Source organism: Molothrus aeneus, chromosome 8 (genome assembly GCF_037042795.1).
Source record: "Molothrus aeneus isolate 106 chromosome 8, BPBGC_Maene_1.0, whole genome shotgun sequence".
NCBI classification, from domain to species: domain Eukaryota; kingdom Metazoa; phylum Chordata; class Aves; order Passeriformes; family Icteridae; genus Molothrus; species Molothrus aeneus.
In genome coordinates this window covers 1,100,669-1,128,326 of record NC_089653.1, presented here as the reverse complement: position 1 = coordinate 1,128,326, position 27,658 = coordinate 1,100,669, and the positions used below count along the sequence as shown (strand labels likewise).

The 27,658-nt window shown below is 43.5% G+C and overlaps 2 protein-coding genes across 4 annotated transcripts in view; one reads left to right on the top strand and one right to left on the bottom strand.

The window, feature by feature from the left end:
* Positions 1 to 27,658, top strand: part of CTNNA3 (catenin alpha 3) — a 431,599-nt gene that overhangs the window by 96,768 nt on the left and 307,173 nt on the right. The gene's annotated exons all lie outside the window — the stretch shown is intronic.
* LRRTM3 (leucine rich repeat transmembrane neuronal 3) overlaps positions 17,732 to 27,658 on the bottom strand; it is an 83,386-nt gene continuing 73,459 nt past the window's right edge. For 2 of the 3 annotated variants that reach the window (XM_066555003.1, XM_066555002.1), the window contains one exon: positions 17,732 to 18,136. In XM_066555003.1, the coding sequence (XP_066411100.1) occupies positions 17,927 to 18,136 (210 nt within the window). In that variant the 3' untranslated portion in view covers positions 17,732 to 17,926. The remainder of the gene's footprint in view (positions 18,137 to 27,658) is intronic. The other variant, XM_066555004.1, reaches the window with a different exon arrangement.

Here is a 27,658-nt window from a genome sequence, read left to right as displayed (position 1 = left end):
TGCAGATCTGGTAAAGTACTATTGCAGATCTATTACAACAATAGCTATTATAACTTAAGTAAAATAGGGAGGCTGAAAAAATGATCAGGAGGAATGGGTTTAGATTTTTGTTTAGACCACTAATTAAGGAAGGAAAGAAGTTTGGGTTTTTTTTTTTTGTCCTCTAGCTTATTCTTGTAGTGAAGAGTCTTTGTATGTCTGTGATACAGATCTGTGGGCCAGTCTGTAAATCTGGAATCATCCATTGCTTGCAAACAGCTGGAATATAACACTGTCCTCATATTCCCTGTTGGTGAGGAGGTGAATGAGGTGGAGTAAATGAGCAGTGTCCTGGGATTGCTCTGTAACACAGAGCTGCTGTGGGACTGCTGGGAATGTCCCTGCTGGGAATGCCCCTGGCTGCTGCAGGGCCCCAGATTGCTTTGGGTGGTTTCCAGGCCAGAATGGCTCTTTGCTCCTTTGCCCAAATAACACATTCTGAGGCGAGAGCAATGCAGCGAGGCATGGTCTGATCAGCACCAAAGGCTTCTTTGCTCAGTTAGAAGGAGGAAGTAACCTGCACATTTAATAATGAAGAAAAGGGTGGAAATCTGAGCACTGGAAGTAATTTAGAAGGAAATAATAGGAGGGAAAGTAAAGACCTTTCTAAATAGGGGAGAGGAAGTCAAAAAAACTCTTTCCTGCCTGCTTCACGCTTCCTGTAAATAGTTAGCTGGAAAAATTAATGCAGTCAATAAGGGAAAGTGAATATATGCCAGGAAAAGTCCAGGAATATTTAAGAAAGGAGTCTGTGAACTATTTGCCTTGATTGTAAAAATCTGTGAGAGATGAGTATTTCCAGGTAACAAAAAAGCCATTTTTTATCTTAACAGATAAATTCCTTTATGTAGGGAATTAATAGGTCAGTCCCTCTAACTTGGATGACGGTGAAGAAGCTGCAGGAAATCCTTATGTATTCATTTCCTAAAACTGCTCAGGATATGAAAGTGATGCTGAGCCACAAGCATCTATTTTGAAAGTATGTTTTGTCACATACATGTAGTTCTTTGACAGAGTAGCTGGCTGGGGATTAAAAGGGAAGTTGGAAGCTGCTGTAATGTTGTACACAGCAATGCACACTGAGAGGATGTTTTTATAGGCAAACTTGAGAAGCACAGTTGTTGTATAATGAGGGAAAATACAGGCCACTGAAAAACAGTGTTCCTAGTGAATTGGTATTTAATCCATTGCAGGTCAACTTGGGATGGCTTAATGAAGTGGGATTCTGCAAGGACTGGCCTGGCACCCATGTGTATGGTGTGCTTTCATTCGTAATGAATGAAACTTCAAAGGATTTTATAGGTCAGTAAAAACATCACCTCTCTTTTCTTCTTTTTTTCTTTTGTTTGGTGAAATGGTCTGAAATCTGCAGATTGAAATGATAAGTGCAAAACATTACTCTTGGGAAGAAGTTATAGATAGTTCACTGTATAGATAAAAATGCAGGATTTGTGGCTTAACAGTGGTACTGCTCTACAGCTCCCAGTGCCATATGAAAATCAGAAATGAAATGAACTGTCAGTAGGGCTCAGCTCAGTAGGAAATTTGAGGCATCACAGTTTAAGAATAACAAGGACTGATAAAAGGAACAAAATGGAGCAAGGATTTTAGAATTTATAAAAAGTAGGAAGCAGCTGACTTAACTGAGTTTGTGTAACTTAGGAAGAGGTGGAGGAGAAGAGGAACATGCTGATATTTTCAGATATGGAAGAGGCTTTTATACGGTTTATGCTGTTAAGTTATTCTCTGTATCCATTCAGAGGAAGACAAATGTAACTGGCAAAATGGAAAATCTGCAGTATTGAGTATAAATCCCAGCCATGTAGATGGGTGAGCACTGGAGCAGGTCCCTTGGGAGGCCCTGGGGAGTTGCAGGTGCACTCAGGTGGGACTGGTTGGGAGCTCAAGGAGCACCTGGGCTGTTCCAGAGTGCTCAGGATGCAAAGTGACCCTGAGCTCCCCCTTAGCCCCACTGATCATTGGTTTACAGTTTTAGAAAAGTAATATTCCCAGTCTTCATACTGTGTTTCCTTACTACAAATTGCTTTTTTCCACAGGTTAGTGTAGGTTTGTAACAGTGAATGCTTTTTCTATGCAGTGGTCAAAACTAGAGTGAAATTTGGTGGGGTTTTTAGATTTCCAGGCCATATACAGATAATAATCTGTCCTTTCTACAATTTTGTGTTCAAGCATCTGGGGAAGGCTGGTTAATAAAAGAAGCTATTAATAGTTGTAGGCATACTAGGCGTTTATTTTCTTAGGAGCTATTTTCATGAAAACAGTACATTTAACAATGATTCAGCTTATCATATCAGCAGGAGTTTTTGTATCCTGACAAATTTATAAGTATATTGGAAAGATTTATCTAAATTTAATATTTCAGGATCTACCTAACCATTTTACATCCTATAATCTGTTCATAAACTGGAACTTAAGTACAAGAAATAGAAAATAGGAATTTTACTCTACAAGATTAAAACTTTAGCGACCAAATTGTATTTGTGTAATGTAATATGTGAGCTGTTCTCTCATACTAACATGTTTTTCTGAGGAGAATTAATATGAACTATAAAACAAAACCCAACCGACCAACTCTTTCTGTGATTTGGTTGTATGGCAGAAATCCCCAGTAATTTCCTGGTGTCAGAATAAATCAGCAGCACATTGTGGCTGGGGGACACCTGGGGGGCAGGAGGCTGCCCCAGGCTGGCTTGTCCCCAGGGACTGCACCTTGCCTAAAACTTGAAGGGAGGAAATTTCCCCAGGGTTCTAGAGGAGGCTCTCCAGGGCTGATGGAAACCTGGGTGCTGCTGCAAGGCCCTGGGCTGGGAGGCAAGGAAAGAGAAACTGCTCATGGCAGGAGAGAGGTGAGGGGGGTGCAGTCACTGCAGTCACTTGGCCGCCTGAGTTCTCTTTCTCAGAAGGTGCCATGGTCCATAGTCTGCCTGTTCTAATAGGCAGAAAGCTGCAGCACACCCAGGGGTGGAGCTGGAGATGTCTCTGCTGCACACAGCCCAAAGGAGAAGCTGCTCCTGTGCCCCCCAGGCCCCGCTCATGCTGTACCTTGTCCTGAGCACAGGAGTGTGGGTGGTGATGGGGTTTGGTGTGGCTGCCTGCAGTGCTGCACTCCTCAGGAGCTCCTGCCAAAAGCAGGGAGAGTTCTGTTTGTCTGCAGAAACCTGCACCAGGCAAACTGAGGAGCTGTGTCTCCTGAAAGGTCCTTTGGCAGTCAGGGGTTGGTTTCAATAGCTGGAATTCAAGAACAACCTAGAATGTGTCTGTGTAAATAGATGACACAAGACAGCTTTGCAGTTCTTCCAGAATTTTTACTGGTGCTTTAGGTACAAAATAATGGATTTATTCTGGAATAGATGGTAGTTTGTTTGCCTGATGTAGATGAAGCAGGTTTTTTTTTCCAGGTTTTTTTGGAGTTGCTGCTTATAAAGGAGGAATGACTTCATTATGTGTTGAACTGACTTTTTTGCAATAAACTTGAGAATCTAAAAGCATACTGTCAAATGCCACTGTTTTATGTGATGTATTTCACAGTTTAAAACACAGTTTTTTTCCAAAGTTGAAATTAGAATTGTTGACATTAAGGAAATGAAAATGATTGATGGAGTGGTTTTACTTGACCAGCTGCTAATGATTTCTCACTCAATATCTCGTTAGCTTGTGCTGAAGTCATACATATGGCAACCTAGAAAACAGCCTGAAGTTCCTGAAACTACAAAGAAGAAAAATATAAGTTATTGTGGTGCTTTTGATCTATGAACTGTGATATAAAATGTGACTTTTGATGTTCTGGGATGGTGTGATCAATAGCATAATTTTGTTATTAAATTGTTTACTCTTTACTGAATGTTACAGTGCATTATATTGTGGCTCAGAGGCAGGGAGAAAGGTCACTTAATTTCCTTGTTGGGCTGCAGCCCTTGCTCAGGTGGAGCTGTCTGGGAGGAAGGGAGAAGGCATTTGCATAGGGAACAGCTGAAAATGCTCATCTGAGAGAAATGTCTGGAACTTCCTAGGCTGGGGACAGCTCTGTCTTGCAGGAGACTCTGGAGAGAGGGCTTGTTCCTCTGGCTGCTGGGGGAGCTTTACAAAGTTACAGTGTCTCAAAAGCCTTGCTGAGAATTCTTAGCCTGAGAACAGGTTTGTAGGAAGGGAAGGGTCCGTGATGAGCAAGAGAGGTTGGCTGAGCAGCACTTGGATTTTCAGTTTCTCCTGCCCATCAGGACAGCTGTGCTGCTCTCTCAGAGCTGCTGCAGTGAAGCACAGCTCTGACTCGGGGGCTTGTTGTAAAAGTCTCTCAAGGACGAGGTGGAGGAGGCTGTGGTCAAGAGAGGGGCAGTTGCTGGGAGGCTCCCAGGAGCCACTTCCCAGTGACACAACATTTAAATCCCTAAATCACTACATGGCTCAGTTGGTTTCTCCAGTGTGAGAAGGCAGGAGAACCCCTCTAAGGGAGTACTCACTGAGTATAGGGAATACCTGGAAAAGCTGCAGGTGAGCATTTAATTATGGGAGCAGCCAGTGTGTTGTGGCCATTGCCTGTGTCCTGATGTGCTACATAAAACTCTCATTCTTATCTCCAGTGCTGACTCCTGATTATCTCCTGTACAAATGAAAAAAAACCCAATGCTTGAAAGTATCAAAGCCTCTAAAGCCAGTGGTGGAGCTGCAGCTGGCTTTGATGGAGCCAGAGCATCACCTAGTTTGAAGGAGTTAAGCTCAGCTCTTGGGGCTCTTACTACTTTTTTAAAAGACTGTGGACTGTATTGAATATTTCATGCTGTTCTTTTTGGTTTTGCCTATGTTGCCTGACACTCTGGTTTACTGTAGTGTCTTACAAACTTCATTTGAAAAATATGCTTGGTATTTTTGTTAAAATACAGTCCTGGTTATATATCCCCTGTTTTTCTTTCTTTGAGTGGTGCTGTGGTTTTGATGTTTCTGCTGACATTTATGATGCAAAATGGAAGAATTTCTGCAAAGCAGAAAGGTGAAATTATGGTTTGACCTAGTGTTGAAGCTGAGCAAATTAGCAAAAGAAAAACTGTTGATAACCAGTGAGAATTCATCATATTTTCCTCACACATTTTTTACAAGTATTTTGTGTCAGCTGAAATTTCTGACCAGGACTAGACTCTGTCTCTTTTGGCCTCAGACTTCATGTAATTATTCAGAGTATGCCATTTCTTCTTATAGGAAGCCTTATTACCCACAGGCAGATGTGATATATCATTTTTTCCTTCAACGGTTCCCTTTTTCCCTCTACCCTGAAATAAATCAGAAAAGATTTATAATATTCTGCAGCCCATAAAACCTGCTTCATTATCCTTAAATCATATATATCTGATTGCAAAGCTCTTATTTTTGTAAAAATTTTGGGAGCAGAATATTTTATGGAGTTTGCTGTGCTTTTACTGGAGTCGAAAAAATCCATTTTTTAAACCTAATTTTTTTGCAAGTTTTTGCTGCGAATTAAAAGCTCTTTTAGACAGAAGGAAAAGAATGGATCTACCTTGAGAAGTGCAAACAGAAGGAAGTATTCAAGCTGAAGGGATAACACTAATTGGAATGGTGCTGTCTGTCTCTATTGTCACTGTGCTGTCCTGGTGTAACAAACACCTTTTTTACAGCCCTGGCTTCCTTGGATCCAGCTGTTGTTTGTTCACTCCCCTGCCCCAGGGGATTCCATTTGACCAACCATGGTGAAGGAGCAGCTGGATTTGTGCCCTCCCATTTTCATTCCTTCCTGTTTCCTTCCTTAATCCATTAGCACGATGAGCAGTTACAGTTCTGGCAAGTCTTTCTTCACTGACCGTTGGATCTTCCTTTGTTAGCGTTCAGAAACACATAATCACATAAGTGATGATATGCAGGTGCTTTTATGAAGAGCTCTGGGTGTCAGGAGTGTTCAACTCAAATCTGACTCCGACCATACATTCGAGATTATCGTGTTTTTATATTCTATCGTTATATAACTTTCATGTTAATTATTAAACTTATATTGTTCTATTGTATACATAGATTTCAGTCAAGCATGGCTTCTCATGGTTCCCCCTTAAATTTCTAACATAGTTTCTCATGATTCTTCTTATGATTATACAATAATTATATTTAGTTACTAAACAATCGTCACATCTAACAATTATATCATTTATCATACTGCTTACGCAGGTGCAGTGATCTGAGAAAACACAAAGCCTAACATTTTCAGAGTCTATCTTTAACATTTTCCAGGGCTCCACTATCACCTTTTCCATCAGCATCTCTGTAATTTTCCCTCCTTTCGTTCCATTTTACTCATCTATCCCTTCTCCTGTTTAGACAGAAGGAATTTGTTTTTCTTCTTGGGTGTGAGATGTTTTTCAGTGAAAATCTGATTTATTTTTGGAGAGCCCTAATGGAGATGCTGGCTTTGGGTGAGAAGTAACTGTAAGGTTGCCAAGGGTTGTTATGGGGAGTTCCCCCATTTCCCCTCATTGCTGATGTGTTCAATCCCTTCAGTCAGACACTGCTTACAAAGCAGCTCCTGCTCTTCCAGCTTAGCTAGCCATTGATGCTGCAATATCTGTAATAAAGATTTTGTATTTATAATGCTTTCTTAGTTTTTAAAAGATTTTTCAATGTTGACTTTATTAACTGATAGTCCAGAAAGCTGTGATGTTAATGGAAAAAGACTCCACTGCAGCAGACCAGTGATCAGCTCTTGATGGGCAGCATTGTATGTCTTTACATCTAATTGAATTAATATTCATATGGGCAGTACTTTGGTGTCTTTACATATATTGTTATTTATTAATAGTTCTGCCTTTGATTTACTTTTCCACTTCCCTTGTTTTCTCTGAAGTCCTCCTAGGTGAAAGAGGCCAGTAGCAATGTTATTTTTAACATAAAAGCACTTGATTGAGGGCCTAGTATAGGTCTGTTAGAGCCTCATTGTATTCATCTGCCTCCTTGAGAAGTTTTGCAGGTCTGGGTCTGTCTTTTTTTTTTTCTGGGGTCAATTAGTTCATGTTTGTAAGGCCAACTTTTTAATCCCTGTTACTGATTTGCATTCAGATACTATGCTGCTGATTACTGACATGTACAGGAGATACTCGGTACTAAAGAAAATGGAAATGGTTTTCACATTCAGAAAGGCAGATCCCATTCTCTAATGGTTTGCCTGTGTATATCCAGTCCAGACTTAAATTTAATCCTTCTCATCTTCTGTTTTATGTTGTGCCTTATTAGCCTGTACCTCCTTTTAAAAACCAGCCTTAAATATCTTCTCTTCAACGTCCCTATAAATTTTGAAAATACATTTTTTTTCATTCCTGAAGCATAACTTAGTTGCATTTATAGCTCCTTTCTTTACATCCTCTCTCAGGAGTAATGCTAAATTATTTCTGCATTTAAATCTTCAAATTTTAGGTAGCAGTGTGAGTCTTTTTTTTGGTAACTGTTGTATTTCTGTGGCATTAACAATGCCGCTGCATAAATTCCCCTCCTCCCTCTTTATTTTCTAAAAGAAAAACTTACACACAAACTCTCAAAACAGGTCATTAATGCTTATTTCTGGGAACCAAAAAGCAAACCAAACAACACCAAACAAAAAACCAACAACTTTTTTCAAAGAATAATTTTAGTTTATAGTAAGGTGCTTGCATATTACAGGAAGGAATCTTAGAGTGTAATTTAGCAGTATAAATTATCTGAATTAACGTCTTTATGTCAGTGAGTATTTTAATTTCTCTGCTAAAGGGCCTCAAGATGCAGGTAGGTAGGGAAGGAAGGAGTGAAGGAGTGCCAGGCCTGTGAGTGTGGCAGAGGCAGGCAGCTCCTCACCTCTGAGCCACGAGATGGGCTCTGCAGCGCAGAGCACACGCAGCTCTTCTGCCCCTGTGCGATCCAGGGTCTTCAGTGACGCTGTTTGTGGATTCCAGGAGTCATTCAGAGAAATAAAGAAATGGAAGAAAGTTTCAGGAAGAAGGTAGCATTGAAGTGACTATTTAAGCCAGGCAGGAGACAGGATTCCAAAGCAAATTTTATCAATAATGGTTATTTGCACTCAGGTTCAGGAATTCCATTCCATTGATGTAGATGCTGTGTTCCCCAGAGACTGAAGGGCTTTTATGAAGTTAGAGAAGCACCTTGAGAGGAACCATCTGGTTTTTATTTATGCCTCAATGTATATTACACATCAGGTGGAAGGTTCCTGTACAGAACCTGTACAGACTGTGCTGGCATCCCTGTCCCGGGAGAGGCTTCATGAGGCAGGGCAGAGAGAGCTCCAGGGTTGGGCTGTGAGTGCCCCCACACACACACCCACATGCACACCCGCACAGACACACACACAACCCTGCGTGCACACACACACAACCCCGCACATACCCACACACCTGCACACCCACACCTGCACATACCCACACACCTGCACACCCACACCTGCACACACCCACACACCCACACACCCGCACACACACAACCCCGCACACCTGCACACACACAACCCCGCACACCCACACACCTGCACACACACAACCCCGCACACCTGCACACCCACACAGACACACACACAACCCCGGGTGCACACACCTGCGCACACACAACCCCGCACACACACCCACACACCTGCACACACACAACCCCGCACACCCACACACACACACCTGCACACACATACACCCGCACACACACACAACCCCACACACCTGCACACACATACACCCGCACACACACACAACCCCACACACCCGCACACACACACACCGGCATACACCCGCGCACACACACACACCCACACACACCTGCACATGGACACACACACACGCACCCACATGCACACGCACACACCCACACACACCCACACACACCCGCACACACCCACACACCCACACACACCCACAAACACACACACACCCGCACACACACACACACACGCACACACACACACGCACACACGCACACCCACACACACACACCCACACACACCCACACACACACACACACGCACACACACACACGCACACACACACACACCCACACACACACGCACACACACACACACGCACACACACACACACCCACACACACACGCACACACACACTGGCTGGTGGGGCGGGTGTCCGGGAGATGCCCCCGGGGAGGAGCCTCAGCGCATGGAACCGGCGAACCGCGGCCCTGCGGATCCTGGGGGGAGCGGGGGCTCATCTGGGGGCTCCGCTGGCCTTTCTTCCCGTGCTCCTGCTCCCTGCCCGCTCCTGCGGGACGGCCTCGTGCTCTGCCACGGCCTGGTGCTCCGCCGTGCCTCCCGGGCACTGCCGCCTGTCCCTGCCTGTCCCCCTGTGCCTCCCGGGCACTGCAGCCTGTCCCCGCCTGTCCCTGCCTGTCCCCCTGTGCCTCCCGGGCACTGCCGCCTGTCCCCGCCTGTCCCTGCCTGTCCCCCTGTGCCTCCCGGGCACTGCCGCCTGTCCCTGCCTGTCCCTGCCTGTCCCCCTGTGCCTCCCGGGCACTGCAGCCTGTCCCTGCCTGTCCCTGCCTGTCCCCCTGTGCCTCCCGGGCACTGCCGCCTGTCCCCACTCTGCCTGCTAAGCTGATGCTGACAGAGAGCCGGGGTTCTCGTGGTAACGCTGTCCCTGTCTTCTGTTTCTTTCCCCCCTCTCTGTGCCTTGTCCTTTCCCCCTTTAGTAGAAACACTCACCTTTTTTCAATCAAGAAATGCTTCTCAGATATAATATTGCTGCATTTGCACTTTATTTATGTCCGATAAATCTATCAAAAGAATCCTCCCCAACTCTGGCTTGGTGGAACGGGACACACCTGTACAGTTGTTTTTGCTTTGAGATGGGCAGGGCAACATGTTCATTCTTTCCAGAAACTTGGCAAGTTTCTATTATGATCACTTGATGAAGGTGGGGTTAAGTGCAGTTCATACTGACAGTTGTTAACCATATCTCTTCACAGCTTTAGTGTGCAAAGAGGTTATAAAACCCGAAACCTTTACATCACCTTGTGTAGTGGGAGAAGGAAAAAAGAAAAGGTTGATTTTTATTAGCATATTCTAGCATTATTATATTTATGAATCTATATTTGCAAGAGGTAGTGATGAAGAAAAGGAGTGAGAGAAGCTTCAGCATGTGCTTGTTTGGCAGCAAAGCTGCTCAGCTCTGGAGGTGATACCTGAGAGGCATTTCCCTCCAGGATCTCAGTCTGAATAGTTCTGTTTTACTGCTGGCACTCTCAGTTGTGACAGCTAGATTTTGGAGAAAGAGCTAAACTGCAGAAGGCAAAGAGAAGTATGAACTGTCTAGGTAATGCTGAAGCAGAAGACAAAAATACATCTTTTTCATGAATCCTATTTGCATATTCAGATGCACCATTGATAGCTATATTTTTTCCTTTCCTGACAATGAGAATAAGGCTTTTGGGCAGTGGAGGCTGGACTAATTGTGCAAGTTTACAGGTTCTTTAAAAATGAAGTTACCAACAGCAAGACATAAAAGGGAGGTGCATCATTATTACTAGGAAAATAAATAACTTTCATTATTTCTTTTGAAAGCATAAATTACAACAAACTATTCAATATGAATTGTTCAGTTAATGGCTTTCCATGCCTCATTTATGACACACTCTTGTATGAAACTACTGAAATTATTGAAGTGCACAGTGCTGCAGAGACACATCATTTTCTTTTAATGAGTATTCTCAGCAAAAGTTGATGAGGTTTTGTTCTCTAAGAAACACAGAATTAGTGTATAAGAATGTTTAAATTACTGGGCTTTGAAATATGTTTCACTGAAGCACTCACTTTATGATTAGATTGTAGGTAGAACCAATGCTGAAATGCAGTCACCTTAAAAGTCTGTTTCTTAGGGAATACAAGGTGGGAAATACTCTCTATGAAAGCAGGAAAAAACACACTCTTGTATAACTGCACACTGATTTCTTCTGCTGTTTATTAGGAGACCATCCATCCTGTTCATGTCAGCTGACCTAAGGCAATTAATAAGGCAATCGTCACACGTTACGGTTAATCCAAACCAGTGCTGTATTAATGCAGCACTAATTAATGCTCATTTGTATATTCTGAGTGTCACGTCTGTCGGGTGGGACTTTGGAGTGTCCCTGTCAGGGATGTGTGGGAGCTTTGCTGGCAGAGGCCAGGGCTGTGAGCTGTGTCACCGGCTCGTTTGCTGTCCCCAGCAGGAGCTCCTCTGAGGTTGCCACTAACGAGGCAGTTCTCAGAGTGGCTTATTTACATACCAGATTGATGGTGAGCAAGGAGAATGGAAGCTCCGTGCCATGTGGGATTTTCACACTTGCACACACTGCACTTCAGCTTACATAAAAATTCTTGGCAAAGTTCTAGTGGTAAAATGTTAATTTCTTGGGGGTTCATTAGAATAACATTAATCATGAACTCTGATTATGTTCACCTTATTCTGAAACTTTATAACTGAAATTAATCAAGTTCTGTAATTAGGTAGAACAATAAAATGGAACCAGGCTTTGTTATTTTATAATAGAGCTGTTAATTCACTCAAATGTTAGACTTTGTTTGAGGAATTTAAGGAACATCTGCTTTTAAGTATGGATCATTATGGTCAAACTTGTACCTATTAGAGCTTCATAAGTGTCTTTCTGTGTTGAAAAGTGTTTGCAGTACTTCTGACAATCAGTTTATTGTTAGTTTACTATTGTGATGGACTTGAGAAACCTGGGAAAAGCATTTTTCCTTTCTGGTTAGCTGAATCCTGATTATAAGATACACACTCCCCCACCCTCCCTAAGAGAAATCTCAGGGTTTCGGATGGAGCCTGCCCTCTGGGTGGCTGAGGGGATGTTACCCTGGCTCCCTGGAAGCTGGCAGTGTGTCACTGGTAATTCTGTAGGGTCGTGTTTCTGTGTTGAACATGGAGATGATTCATTCCTCCCAGCACAAGGAGAACAGGCAGCTTTCCTTGCTGCAGCAGCTGTAAATGTTACCAGCTGCTGTGGCTTCAGAGAAGCTGTGTGCACACTCAGAGGGGGACTGCTGTGGGGCCACGTTTGCTCAGGAAGTACCTGATCTACAGAGGCTTGGGATCTGTGGGGCTTTCCAGGGAAAGGCGGCTGTGTGCCTGCCCCAGTCCTTAGTTCTTCTTTGGCTTTCATCTCTCAGCTGCTGTGCCAGGCAGGTTATTGAGGCTGGCTGAAACTCTGATGTGACCAGCTAAAGCCTTTCTTAAACTCAGCCTTTACTGCTTGGATTTGCCTTTAGGAAGCCCAGGCCCTGAGACCTGTACAAAACGTACAGAGCAGAAAGACCTTTCCCTCAAGAGAAGAGGATCAGGCTGCAGGACGTGACTTAAGCTGTTCACTTCTTCACCTGTTCAGCAGACCATTTTTGCTACCCCAGCTGGGAGCTGAATCCAGCTGCTTGTGTATGACACTGTAAATGATCATATCATGAATTAACATTCACCATCTTTGAGGGCTTTCATTGCTAGTGTAGCAACATCAAGAATTAATTACAGTTCAGTGACACTGGAATCCTGGCTTATTTCTTAGGTCATAGTGGTGCCCTTGCACTTCTGTTTTGGTTTTTTTCAGCCTTCATGTTACGGTTTTTGCACAATTTCTGTTCTCATGTGCAGTCTGAGGATTGGAAATAATAAGAGATAAAACATGCCTTGAGAGAGAAAGACAGAAATGGAGGGACTCTGAGTAGAGCAAGCCTAGTACACAGCTTCTGAGGCTGGCATGTTCCATTGGTTGTGGGCTGCCAAAAGAGGTCTGATACTTATGATGTATGTCTGAAAACCGTGTATATTTTGGGAATTTTTATGTTAGTGGTAGTTCTCAGATCCCTTCAGAGTAGTTTGTACTGCAAATTTTCATAAATTTTTAATTGAAGCAATCATTTGCTTTCTTGTATAGATGGTGTTTGGTTTTTTTTTTGTTTTTGTGGTGTTTTTTTTTGTTGTTGTTGTTGTTTTTTGGGTTTTTTTTGGGTTTTTTTTACTGTCTTGAGATAGATGCAGGAATTTGTGAAATTAGTCATTAATCTTTCCATACTCCCCCTTCCCTAGGGAGGAGCTCCAGTCAGCTACTTGGGCTTGCTTTGCTGGTGGGTGTTTCGGCCCTGTGCATTGCTGCACCAGCACGATCCACTGATGGATGATGGTGGGAATTGTTGCTTGGAGCTAGGTTTATTTTTAACATTGTCTCGGGTTTTCATTGCTAGAGGTTCTATTGTCTCTCAGTCTGTATTTGCAAGTTTAATGACTTCCCTCAGCCTTTTCATGGTAAAAGGACCTGCCAGGGTCTGGTGGTGTCACTTAAGTGAGGTGGAGACAGAGGTGGGTGCCATTGGCTGCCTCTGTTCCTGGGGTGTGGCTCTTGCTGCAAAGGGAAATGATACATGGGAGTGACCCCCTCTTGTTAAATACTTGAACCCACAGACTCCTTTCTTCTTGCTAACTTAGCTAGGAGGCTGGGGCTTTACTGGGGATACTGTTCTGTTTTATCCATGGAACAAAAGCATTTCCTGTTGCTGTGCAGCCAGAATCAGAGCCCAGCTGGCAGCAATCTGCTGGCAAGCAGCTGTGCACAGGCTGAGGTCAGGATTCAGGAGTGGCTCTTTTTCTGGGCTGGCCTTACCTAGCTTTTTTCATCATGAGGATCTTTTAGAGAAGGTACCTACCTGCCATCTAGCTTTCTTGAAGACATCTGTCTTACTGAGAATAGCAAGTTTCAGGCCGATGTAGTCCATGTTAAACAAGGGCATCCACTGAATATGTTTTAGCAATCTGGGATTGGGGTGAGCACACACCCCACACACCCCCTGCTGCTCTGGGCCCTGGGTGCTGGATCCATCTTGCAGAGCACTGGAGGGGCCTGCTGGGGTTGCAGAGAGCCTGGTGTTTCAGATGTCTGGGAAATGATTGGGAGAGTATGAGGGATCTGTCAGGGGCTGATTCTGTAACTCTGCTTCTGCCATTTGTCCTGTGACATCTGGAACTGGCAGTCTTTGGTTCATGATTGAGGAAAAGAAAAGGGGAAATGTTGGTGTGTATGTGACTATCTGCCCAGCTGTGCCTCTTTAAACATTCATCCAAACCTTCTTGTGTCTCTGCATAAGAGAACCTTTTCTCATGTTCCCCAGTCTAAGCTCACCAGTGTCCAGTGCTGGGGCTGGAACCTTGGAACACCTGGGCATTTGGAGGAGCTCCCTTAGTGCCAGGCCCTTGTTCACACACTGTCAATGCTCCAGGGCAGCAGGTCCAAGCACAGGGGAGGAAGCACAGAGCAGAACAACTGAAAGCACCTTTTGGGAGGGTGGTGTTTGCTCCTTCCAGCTCAGGCCTGCTCCAGTAGCCAGAACGCCAAAACATTGCACCTCAAAACCAGCTGTGGAGTGAGTCAGGTAATTCTTCCTGCAACCTGAGCAGCTCTGGGCTCCAGAGTGACTCCTGCATGTTTGTTAGCAGTGGGATATTAGCAAAATGTATTTTCAAACTTACATGTAGGAAAATTCCAGCACTGTGGAAGGTAACAGATTCAAGAACCAGGGTAGTGAAGAAATACAGAACTCAAGTGTGCAGGTGTAAGATGTGTCTTAAAAAGACAATTAATGTTTTGAAGAGGAAATAATTTATGCAAAATATGTTACAAAATCGAAGTGCTAATAAATAAGCAGTATAATGTATTTTCTTTTGACACTTTGTTTCTACTTAACAGGCACTGAATGCAGATTGAATTGTTACCCAGTTTTGAAGCTGATTTTCATTCTATTCACCTTGTTTTGTACAAACAGTTGCCCTGTAATTTTAAAATTCAGTCTTCTGCTTTGAAACTACATGAAAATATGGTAGGATAAAGATCCAGAAAAATAGATTTGAGGTTATATAATTTCTCTTTATTATAAAAAAGTTGCTTCACCATATGAAACTTTTTTTTCCCCTATATTTTGGAAGGCTTGTGTTCCCATTTTGTTTTTCACAGAGTCAGCATGATATAATGTCTTCCTAGTTTCTGTAATCTTTTATGATTACAGGGTAGTGTGTAGTGGTATAAAAAGTTACTCTCATACAGTGTTGAGAAGACTTGAAGATTTAAAACAAAAGAATGGGGTATAAGAATGCTTCAATCCAGATATTAAATGACAGACAAATAAGCAATGTAGTAATTGTTAAAGACTTAATACTACATTAAGTTTGTTTTCTTTAAAAGTTTTGGGCTTTTTCTTTGTCTGCTTTATCATAATGTTAAAGGACTGTAAACTTTTAGCATTTTTTCCAAATTACTAGATTTTTCAGCAAGTGGATGTTTCTTTTGAGTGACATTTTACATTCTAGGAGTAGTATAAGGATTTGTTTCTGTTGCCACTTCTGTCAGCAGCTGCCTGTGACAGAAGTAGGTTTTCGACCCCTTTGTCTTTAAGCAGAAATACAAATGCCTGATTTGGCAGACTCTCACAGCAGATTTTGTAGCTGCCTGTTGAAGTCTCCTGTCCTGTATTGTCTTGCAGAACAGTGAGACTTAATAAAATATTATCAGCCTTGACTAACAGTTGCATAACCAAGCTTTGTTGTTAAAAACCAGGCTGTATTTCAAGGCAACAGGTAAGTTTGAGAAGAATTAATTTTTTTTTTAGTTTTCATTTCTAGGAAATATATATATATTTCAGGAATTTCTTTGAAGTTTGAATAGTTAAACCCTCCCTCTTGAACCAGTAGATAAAATTCTACACATTAAACACAGTAAAAATGGTGCGTATTCTGCAAAGGACAGAATTTTAGATTAAAGTTGTCTGGGCACAAAAGCAGTAACAAAATGATCCTTACAAAACAGAGTAACTTAATAACACAAGGAATAACTTTTGTTAATTTGAAGCTTTAGAAACTGAAGCTTGTAAAGTAAGATGAAATTAAATTATGGCACTGTACATACCAGTTGTTCTTGGTAATTGAAACTTTACAATATGAAAAATACATTACATCTGTACAGTTTATACAGGTAGGTAGGATGAGTTTTGAAAAAGATTCACTTCCAAGGGTCATACTCTGAAGTCAAAAAAATACTGCACAACTGAACTAATTACAAAGTGTAGACTGGAAACAATTAATCTTTGTGATTGACTTTTAATTTGCACAGGGATCCTACGCTCCACAGAAGTGCCTGCTCATTGGTGTCCATAGCTTCCCCCAGGGTTTGGGTGCAACCCCTGCTCCAGGATTCCCTAGGGCAGCTGCTGCCCCTGCTCCCTGTTCCAGGATTCCCTAGGGCAGCTGCTGCCCATGCTCTCCCTGTTCCAGGATTCCCTAGGGCAGCTGCTGCCCCTGCTCCTTGCTCCAGGATTCCCTAGGGCAGCTGCTGCCCCTGCTCTCCCTGTTCCAGGATTCCCTAGGGCAGCTGCTGCCCCTGCTCCCTGTTCCAGGATTCCCTAGGGCAGCTGCTGCCCCTGCTCCTTGTTCCAGGATTCCCTAGGGCAGCTGCTGCCCCTGCTCCTTGCTCCAGGATTCCCTAGGGCAGCTGCTGCCCATGCTCTCCCTGTTCCAGGATTCCCTAGGGCAGCTGCTGCCCCTGCTCCAGGATTCCCTAGGGCAGCTGCTGCCCCTGCTCCCTGTTCCAGGATTCCCTAGGGCAGCTGCTGCTCCCTGCTCTCCCTGCTCCAGGATTCCCTAGGGCAGCTGCTGCCCCTGCTCCTTGCTCCAGGATTCCCTAGGGCAGCTGCTGCCCCTGCTCCCTGTTCCAGGATTCCCTAGGGCAGCTGCTGCCCCTGCTCTCCCTGTTCCAGGATTCCCTAGGGCAGCTGCTGCCCCTGCTCCTTGCTCCAGGATTCCCTAGGGCAGCTGCTGCCCATGCTCTCCCTGCTCCAGGATTCCCTAGGGCAGCTGCTGCCCCTGCTCCTTGCTCCAGGATTCCCTAGGGCAGCTGCTGCCCCTGTTCCAGGATTCCCTAGGGCAGCTGCTGCCCCTGCTCCTTGCTCCAGGATTCCCTAGGGCAGCTGCTGCCCCTGCTCTCCCTGCTCCAGGATTCCCTAGGGCAGCTGCTGCCCCTGCTCCCTGTTCCAGGATTCCCTAGGGCAGCTGCTGCCCCTGCTCCCTGTTCCAGGATTCCCTAGGGCAGCTGCTGCCCGTGCTCCTTGCTCCAGGATTCCCTAGGGCAGCTGCTGCCCGTGCTCCTTGCTCCAGGATTCCCTAGGGCAGCTGCTGCCCATGCTCTCCCTGTTCCAGGATTCCCTAGGGCAGCTGCTGCCCCTGCTCCCTGTTCCAGGATTCCCTAGGGCAGCTGCTGCCCCTGCTCCTTGCTCCAGGATTCCCTAGGGCAGCTGCTGCCCCTGCTCCTTGCTCCAGGATTCCCTAGGGCAGCTGCTGCCCCTGCTCCCTGTTCCAGGATTCCCTAGGGCAGCTGCTGCCCCTGCTCCCTGTTCCAGGATTCCCTAGGGCAGCTGCTGCCCCTGTTCCAGGATTCCCTAGGGCAGCTGCTGCCCGTGCTCTCCCTGCTCCAGGATTCCCTAGGGCAGCTGCTGCCCCTGCTCTCCTTGTTCCAGGATTCCCTAGGGCAGCTGCTGCCCCTGCTCCAGGATTCCCTAGGGCAGCTGCTGCCCCTGCTCCCTGTTCCAGGATTCCCTAGGGCAGCTGCTGCCCCTGCTCCTTGCTCCAGGATTCCCTAGGGCAGCTGCTGCCCCTGCTCCTTGCTCCAGGATTCCCTAGGGCAGCTGCTGCCCCTGCTCCCTGTTCCAGGATTCCCTAGGGCAGCTGCTGCCCCTGCTCCCTGTTCCAGGATTCCCTAGGGCAGCTGCTGCCCCTGTTCCAGGATTCCCTAGGGCAGCTGCTGCCCGTGCTCTCCCTGCTCCAGGATTCCCTAGGGCAGCTGCTGCCCCTGCTCTCCTTGTTCCAGGATTCCCTAGGGCAGCTGCTGCCCGTGCTCCTTGCTCCGTGCTGCCGTGGTGATGGTGCTCAGGTCCAGCTCAGCCTCCAGGCCCGTGTCCATGGCCTCCTCCTGCCTGCTGCCCTCGTAGGGCTTGTGGGCCAGCAGCTCGTGGTGCACCCCGCAGTAGCTCAGCGTGGGCTGCTCGTAGGCCAGGAACGTTGACATGTTCATGGACAGTGGGATCTGGGCAAAAACAGAGGGAAAAAGCAGCAGTTACCAAATGACATTACCAAATGGTACTTGCCTGAATTGCATGTTGGAAAACCAGGCTGTCTGCTCTCTGTGTCCCTCTGCCACTCCTCTCCACCCCAACCCTGCTCTTTTCCAGGATGTTTTAACCCTCACCTCCACTACCTTGGATCTCGAGGCCTAGGGCTATGGACATGCTTGAATGTGTTTGAGAAGATTAAGATGTGATTCAAGTTAAATTATCTTTAGAATGTAATTAACCTCAGCTATAATCACTGTGACAGGGAATATTGCACATAAATGTAAATGCTTTTTCAAGTGAGTGGCTTGAATTTGTCAGTGAGTGTGATACCTTTGGTCTGCTTGGAAATACAGGTGAGAGGGTTCCTACTATTGAAGTGCTTGGGGAAGGAGACCTCAGCCCTCCTGGCATTGTAACTAAACAGGGAACATCCCTATTTGTATCTCCTCCTTTGCAGCTTTCCTTCATGTTTTCATTCCTTCTGGAGTGTGCCTCAATTTCTAGTTATGAAGAACCTCCTTTGAAATTCTTTGAAATTAATAAATAATCTAATAATATCACAGCAATTGTAATAATTCTCATCTCTGACAGCAATTCTGGAGTAAAACCCACAACAGTGTTTAATTATCAGTGATATGTGAGCTTCATATTGTCTGGAGTTCAGGTTCAGATGAGCATCAGGATGTCCCAGGTTATCTTAGATTTACTTATCTTAGATTTACAGTTCAGAAGCCTTCCCATTGCAGTTTCTATTCAAGGAGGCATCTGTTCTGCAGGCTGAATTTCATTGCATAGTATTACATTTCTGTGCAGTGAGGGGGAAGTTCTGGCAACCCTCTATCTTTTCAGTCAGGAAGTATAAAACTCTAGACTTACTTTACACAGAAAGTGCAGCTAAAAATTTGTACTTACAAAACTGTATGGCAAACCAGAATATTTTTATAAATAATTCAATAATTCTGTTCAGTCCTGAAAAGAATGTAGTCCAGTTTGGAATGTTGATTTTTTTTTTTCTTCATTTTTCTTTTGATCATCACTGGCAGTTGAAAGGTTACCACAGACTAAAAGGAAAGCTTCTTTTTTTTTTCTTTTTAAAAAAAGGAGGCAAATAATTTGAGTCTGGTCTCTGTAGCAATTACAGGGATCTGCAGGAAATGTTTTTTTTCTCTAGCCTGCAGAAGTGTATTTACTTCTCAACAGATGTGAACTGGCTGGGGAGGAATGCTTGTAGCTCCAGATGAATATCTCAGCAGTTGGCAGAGGTGGGAAAGGTTCTTGCAAAGGCCTTACAGCATTTATTAAGCTTCTGCTGTTGTGCCTGTATTGCTACCTGATTGTTTGACCTTGACTGCCCTTTCATAAGACACAAAATTGCATTTTTTTCTGAATGTATTGTATTTAGAATTAGTGGCAATATTTTCAGCCTAAGGATTTTGGTATATTGTTAAATTTCATGGACGAGGGGTGTTCAAACATCTCGGGGCGATTTCAAGACTCAGTCATAGAATCCTGAGACTGAAAACTTGGAAAACAAAGGCATAGGGGGACAGCCACAGTTCTGGGTGGCTTGAGAATGTTGTGATGGGAAGTTACAATAGGGCAATGGAATATTTTCCATGAAGATGGCAGAGCTGAAAAACAGATGATCATGAAGAGGAGGGATGAGCATAAACCTCACTGAAACAGGAGAATAAAATGAGCTGAAGGATGGAAGCAATAGAAGCGAGAGCACTGTGATGTGTCATTCTGAAAATGTACAGAATTCCAGTGTAATGAGTGTCACAAGAATAGGCATGGGAATGTGGTATATCAGCATATGGTCAATATGTGAGAATTTCATCTGTTTCATATTCAAGTTCTGCTGTTGCCTTCAATTAAAAAAAGGAGCAAGCCCTTATAATACATACCAGGGAACTATACAGCTTTTATAGACACAATTCAAAATGTAATGCTTTATGTGAGGCCATGGGAAGAGTCTTGTTATTTCAAATTAACTTCAAAACAAACCTAATACTTCACCATCTGTCAGTTTGTGACTTTTTTTCCTTAAGGAGTCTTAGGACAGAGCTAATGTTTTGTACCTATATTTACAAAATATTTTGTACCTACATTTATGTCTCCTGCCTCTGTACCCCTGCATTTGAGTTCTCCCTGTAACTTAGACAGCTCTTGCATGTAACAAGTCCCTTAATTTCTCTCTAGAATGCCCTAGAGCTGTCTGATAGCCAGTTATGGAAAGAAAATACCTATCTGATTATCATCCTGTCCCTTTTCTTTCATTGTCTGCTTTTTCAAGCACTTACTTAAAACTGTTCTGCTGTGAAACAAGGGAGATACTGAAACTTCTGTTAAAGGAACAGATAAATGTGTTACAGCCAATTTGTGATGGTTGTGGATTTAGAGTTCAGATCCTTCTGGCTCCCCTACCAAGAATTAATTCAGCTGTGGGGGTAAAGTTACCAGAAGTTACTTATTGTGGTAATTTGCATACACTCTGAGGAGGCCACACTAAGGCAGTGAGTTCTTTGGACTGAATTGTTGTCCCTTGAAAGTGCTGATAAGAGAGGGCTGCAGGAATCTCTAGTCACTCCTAAGGACTTCTGTTTTCCTTCAAATTTCTCAGTTCTTAGGTAGTGCTTTCATGTTTAGACATTTCAGCCTTTCCAAGTCCCAGTTCTGAAGGCCTGGGAAAGGGCAGTGGATTGTTGGATCAGCTGCTGAGAGCTTTGGCACGAGATGTCCCAAGGACATCAGCTCCACCAGTTTTCCTGTCAGTGCCATGGAGGAGTTCAATGGCATGGAGGAGTTGAATGCAAAAGGAAAGATTTCTTCCCTGCTTCTCTCAAACTTATTTTCTACTCAGTTCAGGCTGTAATTAAAAACCTACCAAAAGTATAAGCAGCAAGAATAGCTTTCACTGACCAGTAAAATTGTTCTTCACACAAATGTTAATGGCCTCTTGGTGAGGGAGAATTGTGATTTTTCTTCAAAGGGCACACCTGTCCAGATGTATGATTTTCAAATACTGAGGAACTCTTGCTTTTTTTTCTGCTACATAGTTGTGGGATGTTTCATGTGTCCTGCTTGGCTTTGGCAATTTTTCTATTCTGACATGTTCATCTGTGGTTAACTTGGGGTCCCACATAGTAAGAAACAATGCAACTGGATCCAAACAGGTGCTTTGTGCCCAGCCTGCGCTGCTGTGCCAGACTAAATGGCACATTCCTGGCAGAGGGAGACCAGACTGAGGAAGCAAAGGGCAGATGAGGAACCTGAAATCCTTTTAAGTCTTTTAAACCATCCCTTGAGTGACTCTCAAGGGAAGGACCCATTGTCTCCATGGCAGTACAAACAGGATCTTTTACTGAAGTAGCTGCTCTGTCTAGACTTCAGTTGTTTCAGTGACTGAATGCCCTAGGCTTATATTGATACTAAAAAAATCTTTACTAAGTGCATGATTAGAATTATAGTCCGTCTGTAACAGTAATCTTTCCTGTGCTGTGTTCAATATGACTTTTCAGTAATTTATGATGCAGCACATTCCCTGGGAAAGGGAGGGTGATGTTAAAAAGTAAAATCACTTTGACAAGCAAAGACCAGAACTTCTGAAGCTTTGTTTTGAATGTTGGACACTTGAACAGTAAAGTGGTATTTTCTGAGGATTGGAAGAGAGTGTAGAGAGCATTCAACCAACCACAGATAGGTTCCAAGGGAAAACAAGGCTATTTTTTTTTTGTTATGTCAGTGTAGACTTAATATCTTAAAATAGAAGGAATTGAAAAAAATTCTCAGCAATTTGCGCATACTAATTTTGACAGTCACCTTTACCAGTTTTTGAAATGCTGGAGGGAACAGCTGCTAACAGCTGCTGAACCCTTTCTTCTTAATTTTAAGAAGATGATAATGAAGAGGAGAAATCAGAAGGAAAAGGTTTTGTATTCCACTGATTCAGTTCACTGGGTTCAGGCTAAGACATAATGAGCCATGGTTTCCTAATTGCTGGACATTTTGTCTTCCATGTTGTTAATTTTCCTAAATTTGTACAGGGTGATATTTACTTAAGATCTTTCCTTCCTGCAAAGAATGTGACATTTGTGAGATGAGAACAACTTGTGTCTTGATTAGCTCTGATTGCCTGCTTGACTCTGAAAGGAGTATGTATTACATTTTTTCAGTTAGACACTTATGCTTGCTAATAATGTTAGAAAAATGAACAAGTTATAAATACTCTTCTGCCTGACAAAGTAAATATCTCTTTGCTTCTTTTTTTTTTTTTAATTTGTCTGTGTGGATTCCTTTGGTTGCATGGATTTTTATTTGTTGGTTTGGTTTGGTTTTGTTTTTAATTTGAACAACCTGTAGTTTTGGATTTTTGTTTCTTTTTAATAGCAGTCCTTCAAGTTCTAATGTAGTGAAGTGAATTAAGGAAGTAGGTGTGAGAGTGTGTGACTAAATAAAGATTAATCCATTCAGTTGCTTAAAATATGGTTCATAATATTTAATAGAGGTGTACATTATCCTAAAGTAGCTCTAAAATGTTATTACAATTAGATCCATATCTAACTGAGCACTAACCTTTTTAGGCTTCTCATTTGTTTTTAATTTGTATGCAAAATTTGATGTTTATCAGATAGGCTCTGCGGGCATAATTACCGAGGTATCATTTAAAACCAACAGCGCTGAACTTTGTGGGACTAAAAGTGAATCAACACAGATAAAGCTTTTACTTTAGGTGCTGGATGAATAATGGACTCAAATGGAAGTATTGCCTAGCAAGCTTTTGCTGCAGGTAGAAGGGAGCTGTCTTTTGTCCTTGTAAGGCTTGCTGCAGCTTGGAGAACCTGAGCATCGTGCTGTATCTTAGTTATAATTCTCTATTTAGCAATCAGTAGATTATCTTGAAATATGAGGGAATTGTATGAATAAAAGCACATTAAAAAAGACACCTTTGAAAAGTGAATTTGTAGAGATGTCTCAGAGAATGTGTCTTTAAGCCAAATATGTAGGTACTGTGTGCATATTGTACATGCACACATGTGGACAAGCCTTGGGAGAGGTCAGTGCACCACCTTCCCTTCTCCTCTGAAAGTTCTAGAATGCTAAGAAGAAAACCATTGAAATTAATTGGATTTACATTATAGATATGTTTCATGGTTAGGGGAGGTCTGTCTCCCTTAAATCAAAATCTCTTGTTTCAGGAAGTAGAACAAACAGTGATTTAAAGTTCCTCAAAAGCTGTCCAAGCCAGGCTTAGTTGGACATCAGGGTGCCTTGTTCAGTTCAGAGCCTTGTTCAGAGCCTGGGGCCTGCTTGTGCAGCAAGGCTTCCCCACACCCAAGGGCACACTTGGTGCTGTGGAGAGCAAGAGCTGTACATGGCAATCAGGGATATTTCTCATAATGAGCAAAACCCACTGCAGTCTCCCAGCTGCAATATCCACTCTTTTACAGCACCAACTGCAGTTATCTTCACAGATTTTTATTAATCGTTCCTGTTTTGGTTGATAGTTGAACTTTTTGGGCCATCAGTGGGCTCTAAGAATTTTTTGTGATCCTCAGAGGATGGGTTTGCATACCTTGGGTAAGCTTCTGTAGAGTGCGATTAATATGATCTTATTTCCTTCTCTAATTATTTTAATGTAACAGGCAATTTTCATATCCCCTAAGTACTATAACAGGCAATCTCATTACTTTTCATCAGGCTTGTTTACAGAGAAATAAAACAGCAGCAGAATAAACAACACTGAATGAACCAGAAGCTGAAGTGTTAGCTACTCTGAGTATTCAGAACCACAACTCAGACTCCACAGGTCATGAGTTTACCTTAAGAAGAGGAAAGTATTTTTATTGATACAATCTTTAGCTGGTTCTTTGCTTTTCAGTGTGTGAACAGTTGGGAAATTTGATATAGTTTTTACGTTTAATTATGAAGGCTAAGTTCTAAATTTAGTGAAAGCTGAAGTTATTAAAACCCCAGTAAGAGGGGGTTTAGGAAATACCAAGGAACTTGATAAACTGATGTCAACATTGTCCTTTTTATGCTTTGCCCTTTCTCTTTCTTACCTTCCAAATCTTAACCTTTCTTACATGCTTTGTTTTATGGTTTTCGCCCTATTTCTGTCTTAAGGAGGAAGAATCCTTCTTACTACTGACCATATTAATAATTTGTGTAAGCTCTCCATCTTCCAGTTATATTGATGTTGGCTGCCATTGGTCTATTATCTCATTCACCTTTGCTTTCCTTGCAGTCTGCACTGTCTCTTTGGCTGCTTTTCACTGAGGTGCCCTGATGCTCTCTTCCCTTAAGTGCTATATCCCAAAAGCTGCTTTCAGGTACAGGAGAGTCTGGTGGTGCTGAGACAAGCAGGGAAACCACTGTGGGATCCCAGGGAAGCCCACTTTATCCAAGCACATGCAGTGTCATCAGCTCTGAAGGGAAGAGGGACTGAGAGCAAGGAGGAGGCCTTATTTACTCTGCTAGCTTGATTTTCCCAAAATTTAGTGTGTAGAAACTGAGTTGAAGACAAACTATGTCATTTGTATTCTGTATTACAGGTATCTTGAGATTAAAATGGGGTACCAATTAAAAAAACACAAACCCAAGCAAAAGCTGATGTTTTCAATGCTTTTCTCCTGACATTTCTGGAGGACAGATTTTCCTGTCACAGCTGACAGAATCCTGTCCACAGTGTTCTGGTAGCTGAAGCCACAACACTGGCTCAGCAGAGGTGTGCTGGCAAAGCCCTTCCTGCAGATGCAGCCATGCTTCATTTTATTAGCCTGGTGTGTGTCAGGCAGGATGTTCTTCAGCTGGTGCAGTCACATTGTTCTGCTGCTATTGCAGCACTCCCAGCTGAGTGCCAGGGAATTTGGGGCATTCAGTGGTCAGTGATACAGCATCAGGGATATTCCCATGAAATCTCAAGTCCCAGAGCCATAGGAAGTGTGTAAAAATACACATAGGAAGGGTTTAAAACCACAAACAGTAACTCCCCCCATCCCTCAGTTCCCCTGCCCTGGTACCTGTGTGTCCTGCTGCATTTGTGGTGCTGTGCTGAGCCCAAGCTCACCTCGAGCTGTCTGCTGTGTGCAGATCATTTAAAGGCAGAACACCCAAGTGCCTCTTTGGGCACAGGGAACTACTCCTGAACAATGAGAGTGTTAATCATGGGGTTTTGATTTCAGTCCCAGGCGTGCTGCAATAGAAATTCCTCTTTACATTTCAAACAATTTGTTTCTGTGGAGTGGTGTTGCTTTGTGCACAGTGTTCTCAAATTATTTAAAAATCTAACATTCACAGCTTACATCAGCTTAAACTATGAGTAATATTATTCCAGTGACTAATCCAGGCATACCTATCAGAGATGGAAAGCCTGTACTGAGTCTGCTTTAATCCATTTGCTGATTTTTATGGTCTTAAAGTACCTGACTCAAATCCAAATGTGCCCCACATGCTGAGTTTTGCATGCAAATCTTTAAATTAGTTGAAGGATACAGACAGATTCCCTTGGGATTTAATAATTTGCTAAAACTAAAATGGTTTGTTTATTGCAGGAAGTGTTTTCTATTTGAAGTCTATTTTGCACTGTGTGATGCAGCTGTTCTCATTGAAAATATAATACATGCTGCACAGAATTCCAGATTTTCTTCTCTTATCCTTCCTTTGTTCTGTGGGGTGGGTTTGTCTTGTTCAAAGAGGAGCAGATGAGAATCTTTTCTAAGAATAATTTAAATAGGCAAAAGACCAACTTGTCATATAGCTACCATTGCTCTTCAGTTGAATAACTAGCATATTGTTATTTTCTAATTGTTGGAACAAGAGCGTTTTCATATAACTTAAAAAACCCTTTGAATGATGCCAAAATGCTACTGCAGTTTTGGCAGAGGCTTTCCTGGAATCAAGTCCTTGTTCATTGTTAGTGGTAGGAGAAATGATATGTTCATACAGAGAGAAGAGACTTCCTAATGGATATTGGGAGAAACAACCCTAAACACAGAAGAATTTAAACAAAAAATCTCTAACTGAAAATTTAAAAAATTAATAGAAGAATATATCTAAAAGAAAAGCAAAATTTACATTTAATGTTTAAATAAAATACTGCTTTGTCAGACTTGGTTCTTGGACTTTACCATGGAATGGGCAGTGTTTATTTCTGCAGAATAGTATAATTTCATAAAACTCGTCTGAGTGAAGTATTTCCGATTACATTACTGAATGGGCTCTGTGTAATTATTTAAGTAAATTAAAAAAAGATGTTGGTTAAAAGATGAATGATATTACAACAGAAGAGTAATACCAGATACAACTTGAAAAGCAAGAGCAGGACTTAATATAATTTATAAATTTCATGGATGGGGAGTGTGGGATATATTGATCATTCATTTCTCAGTAAAGGTTCTTAATAAGGTTACCTGACTGATAAAAAATTGTTATTTTCTGATGTGATGGAAGTAATAATAGATTGTTTCTTTTCCTTAACCATCACATCCTGTACATACATTGTTTGATATTTATACTAATGAAAATGTTTTCTTTTTTTTTTTTAAACCTATTTCCCTCTTAGAGTGGCCTTCATGCTATATTTTATCACTGTGCAGTTCTTGAGGGAAAAAGCTCTGTTACATTCCCAAGCAGTATATCAGTATATGCTAGATTTCTTTATTTCTAAGATGTGTTACTATTTGCACTTGTTAAGAAAATATTTCTGTTGTGCATATTAGTTGCACTGCTGCTATGACATTTGTGTGGCACTCAGGCTGGCTGTTCGTGTATTGAATTGTCCAAAACGAAACAATTCCTCCCTTTAGGACTACAAATTTCTCAGGGCTGGAAAGCATTACTTGGTCAATTTAATATTAGCCCCTCTAAAATTTAGGCCAGCCATTCCAAATATGAAGTGACAGTTTGTTGATAGCCAGGCTGTCCTTTCCACTCTTAAATGCTGCCCTAATGAGTTACTCTAGGGAGTTTCAGGAAAATTGGACTGAACAAGGTCATAGTAAACAAGGGGGCAGAGGCCATTCCGTGTGTCCGGGGTGTGCGGCAGGGTTCCGGGCAGAGCGGAGCAGTTTGCACAGCCGGGTCCCGGAGCAGTTGTTGGGGAGCCGCTGTGGCTGCTTGGAGGTGAGCTGGGTGCTGGTGGCTGCTGCCCTGCCTGGCCCTGCCTCTGCCTCTGCCTCTGCCTCTGCCCGGCCCTGCCCGGCCCTGCCCCTGCCCGGCCCTGCCCCTGCCTGCCTCTGCTCGGCCCTGCCCTGCCCTGCCCGGCCCTGCCCGACCCGGCTCTACCTCTGCCCCTGCCCGGCCCTGCCCCTGCCCTGCCCGGCCCTGCCTCTGCTCGGCCCTGCCCTGCCCTGCCCTGCCCGGCCCGGCCCGGCTCTACCTCTGCCCCTGCCCGGCCCTGCCCTGCCCCTGCCCTGCCCGGCCCTGCCCCTGCCTGGCCCTGCCCCTGCCTGCTTCTGCTCGGCCCTGCCCGGCCCTGCCCGACCCGGCTCTAC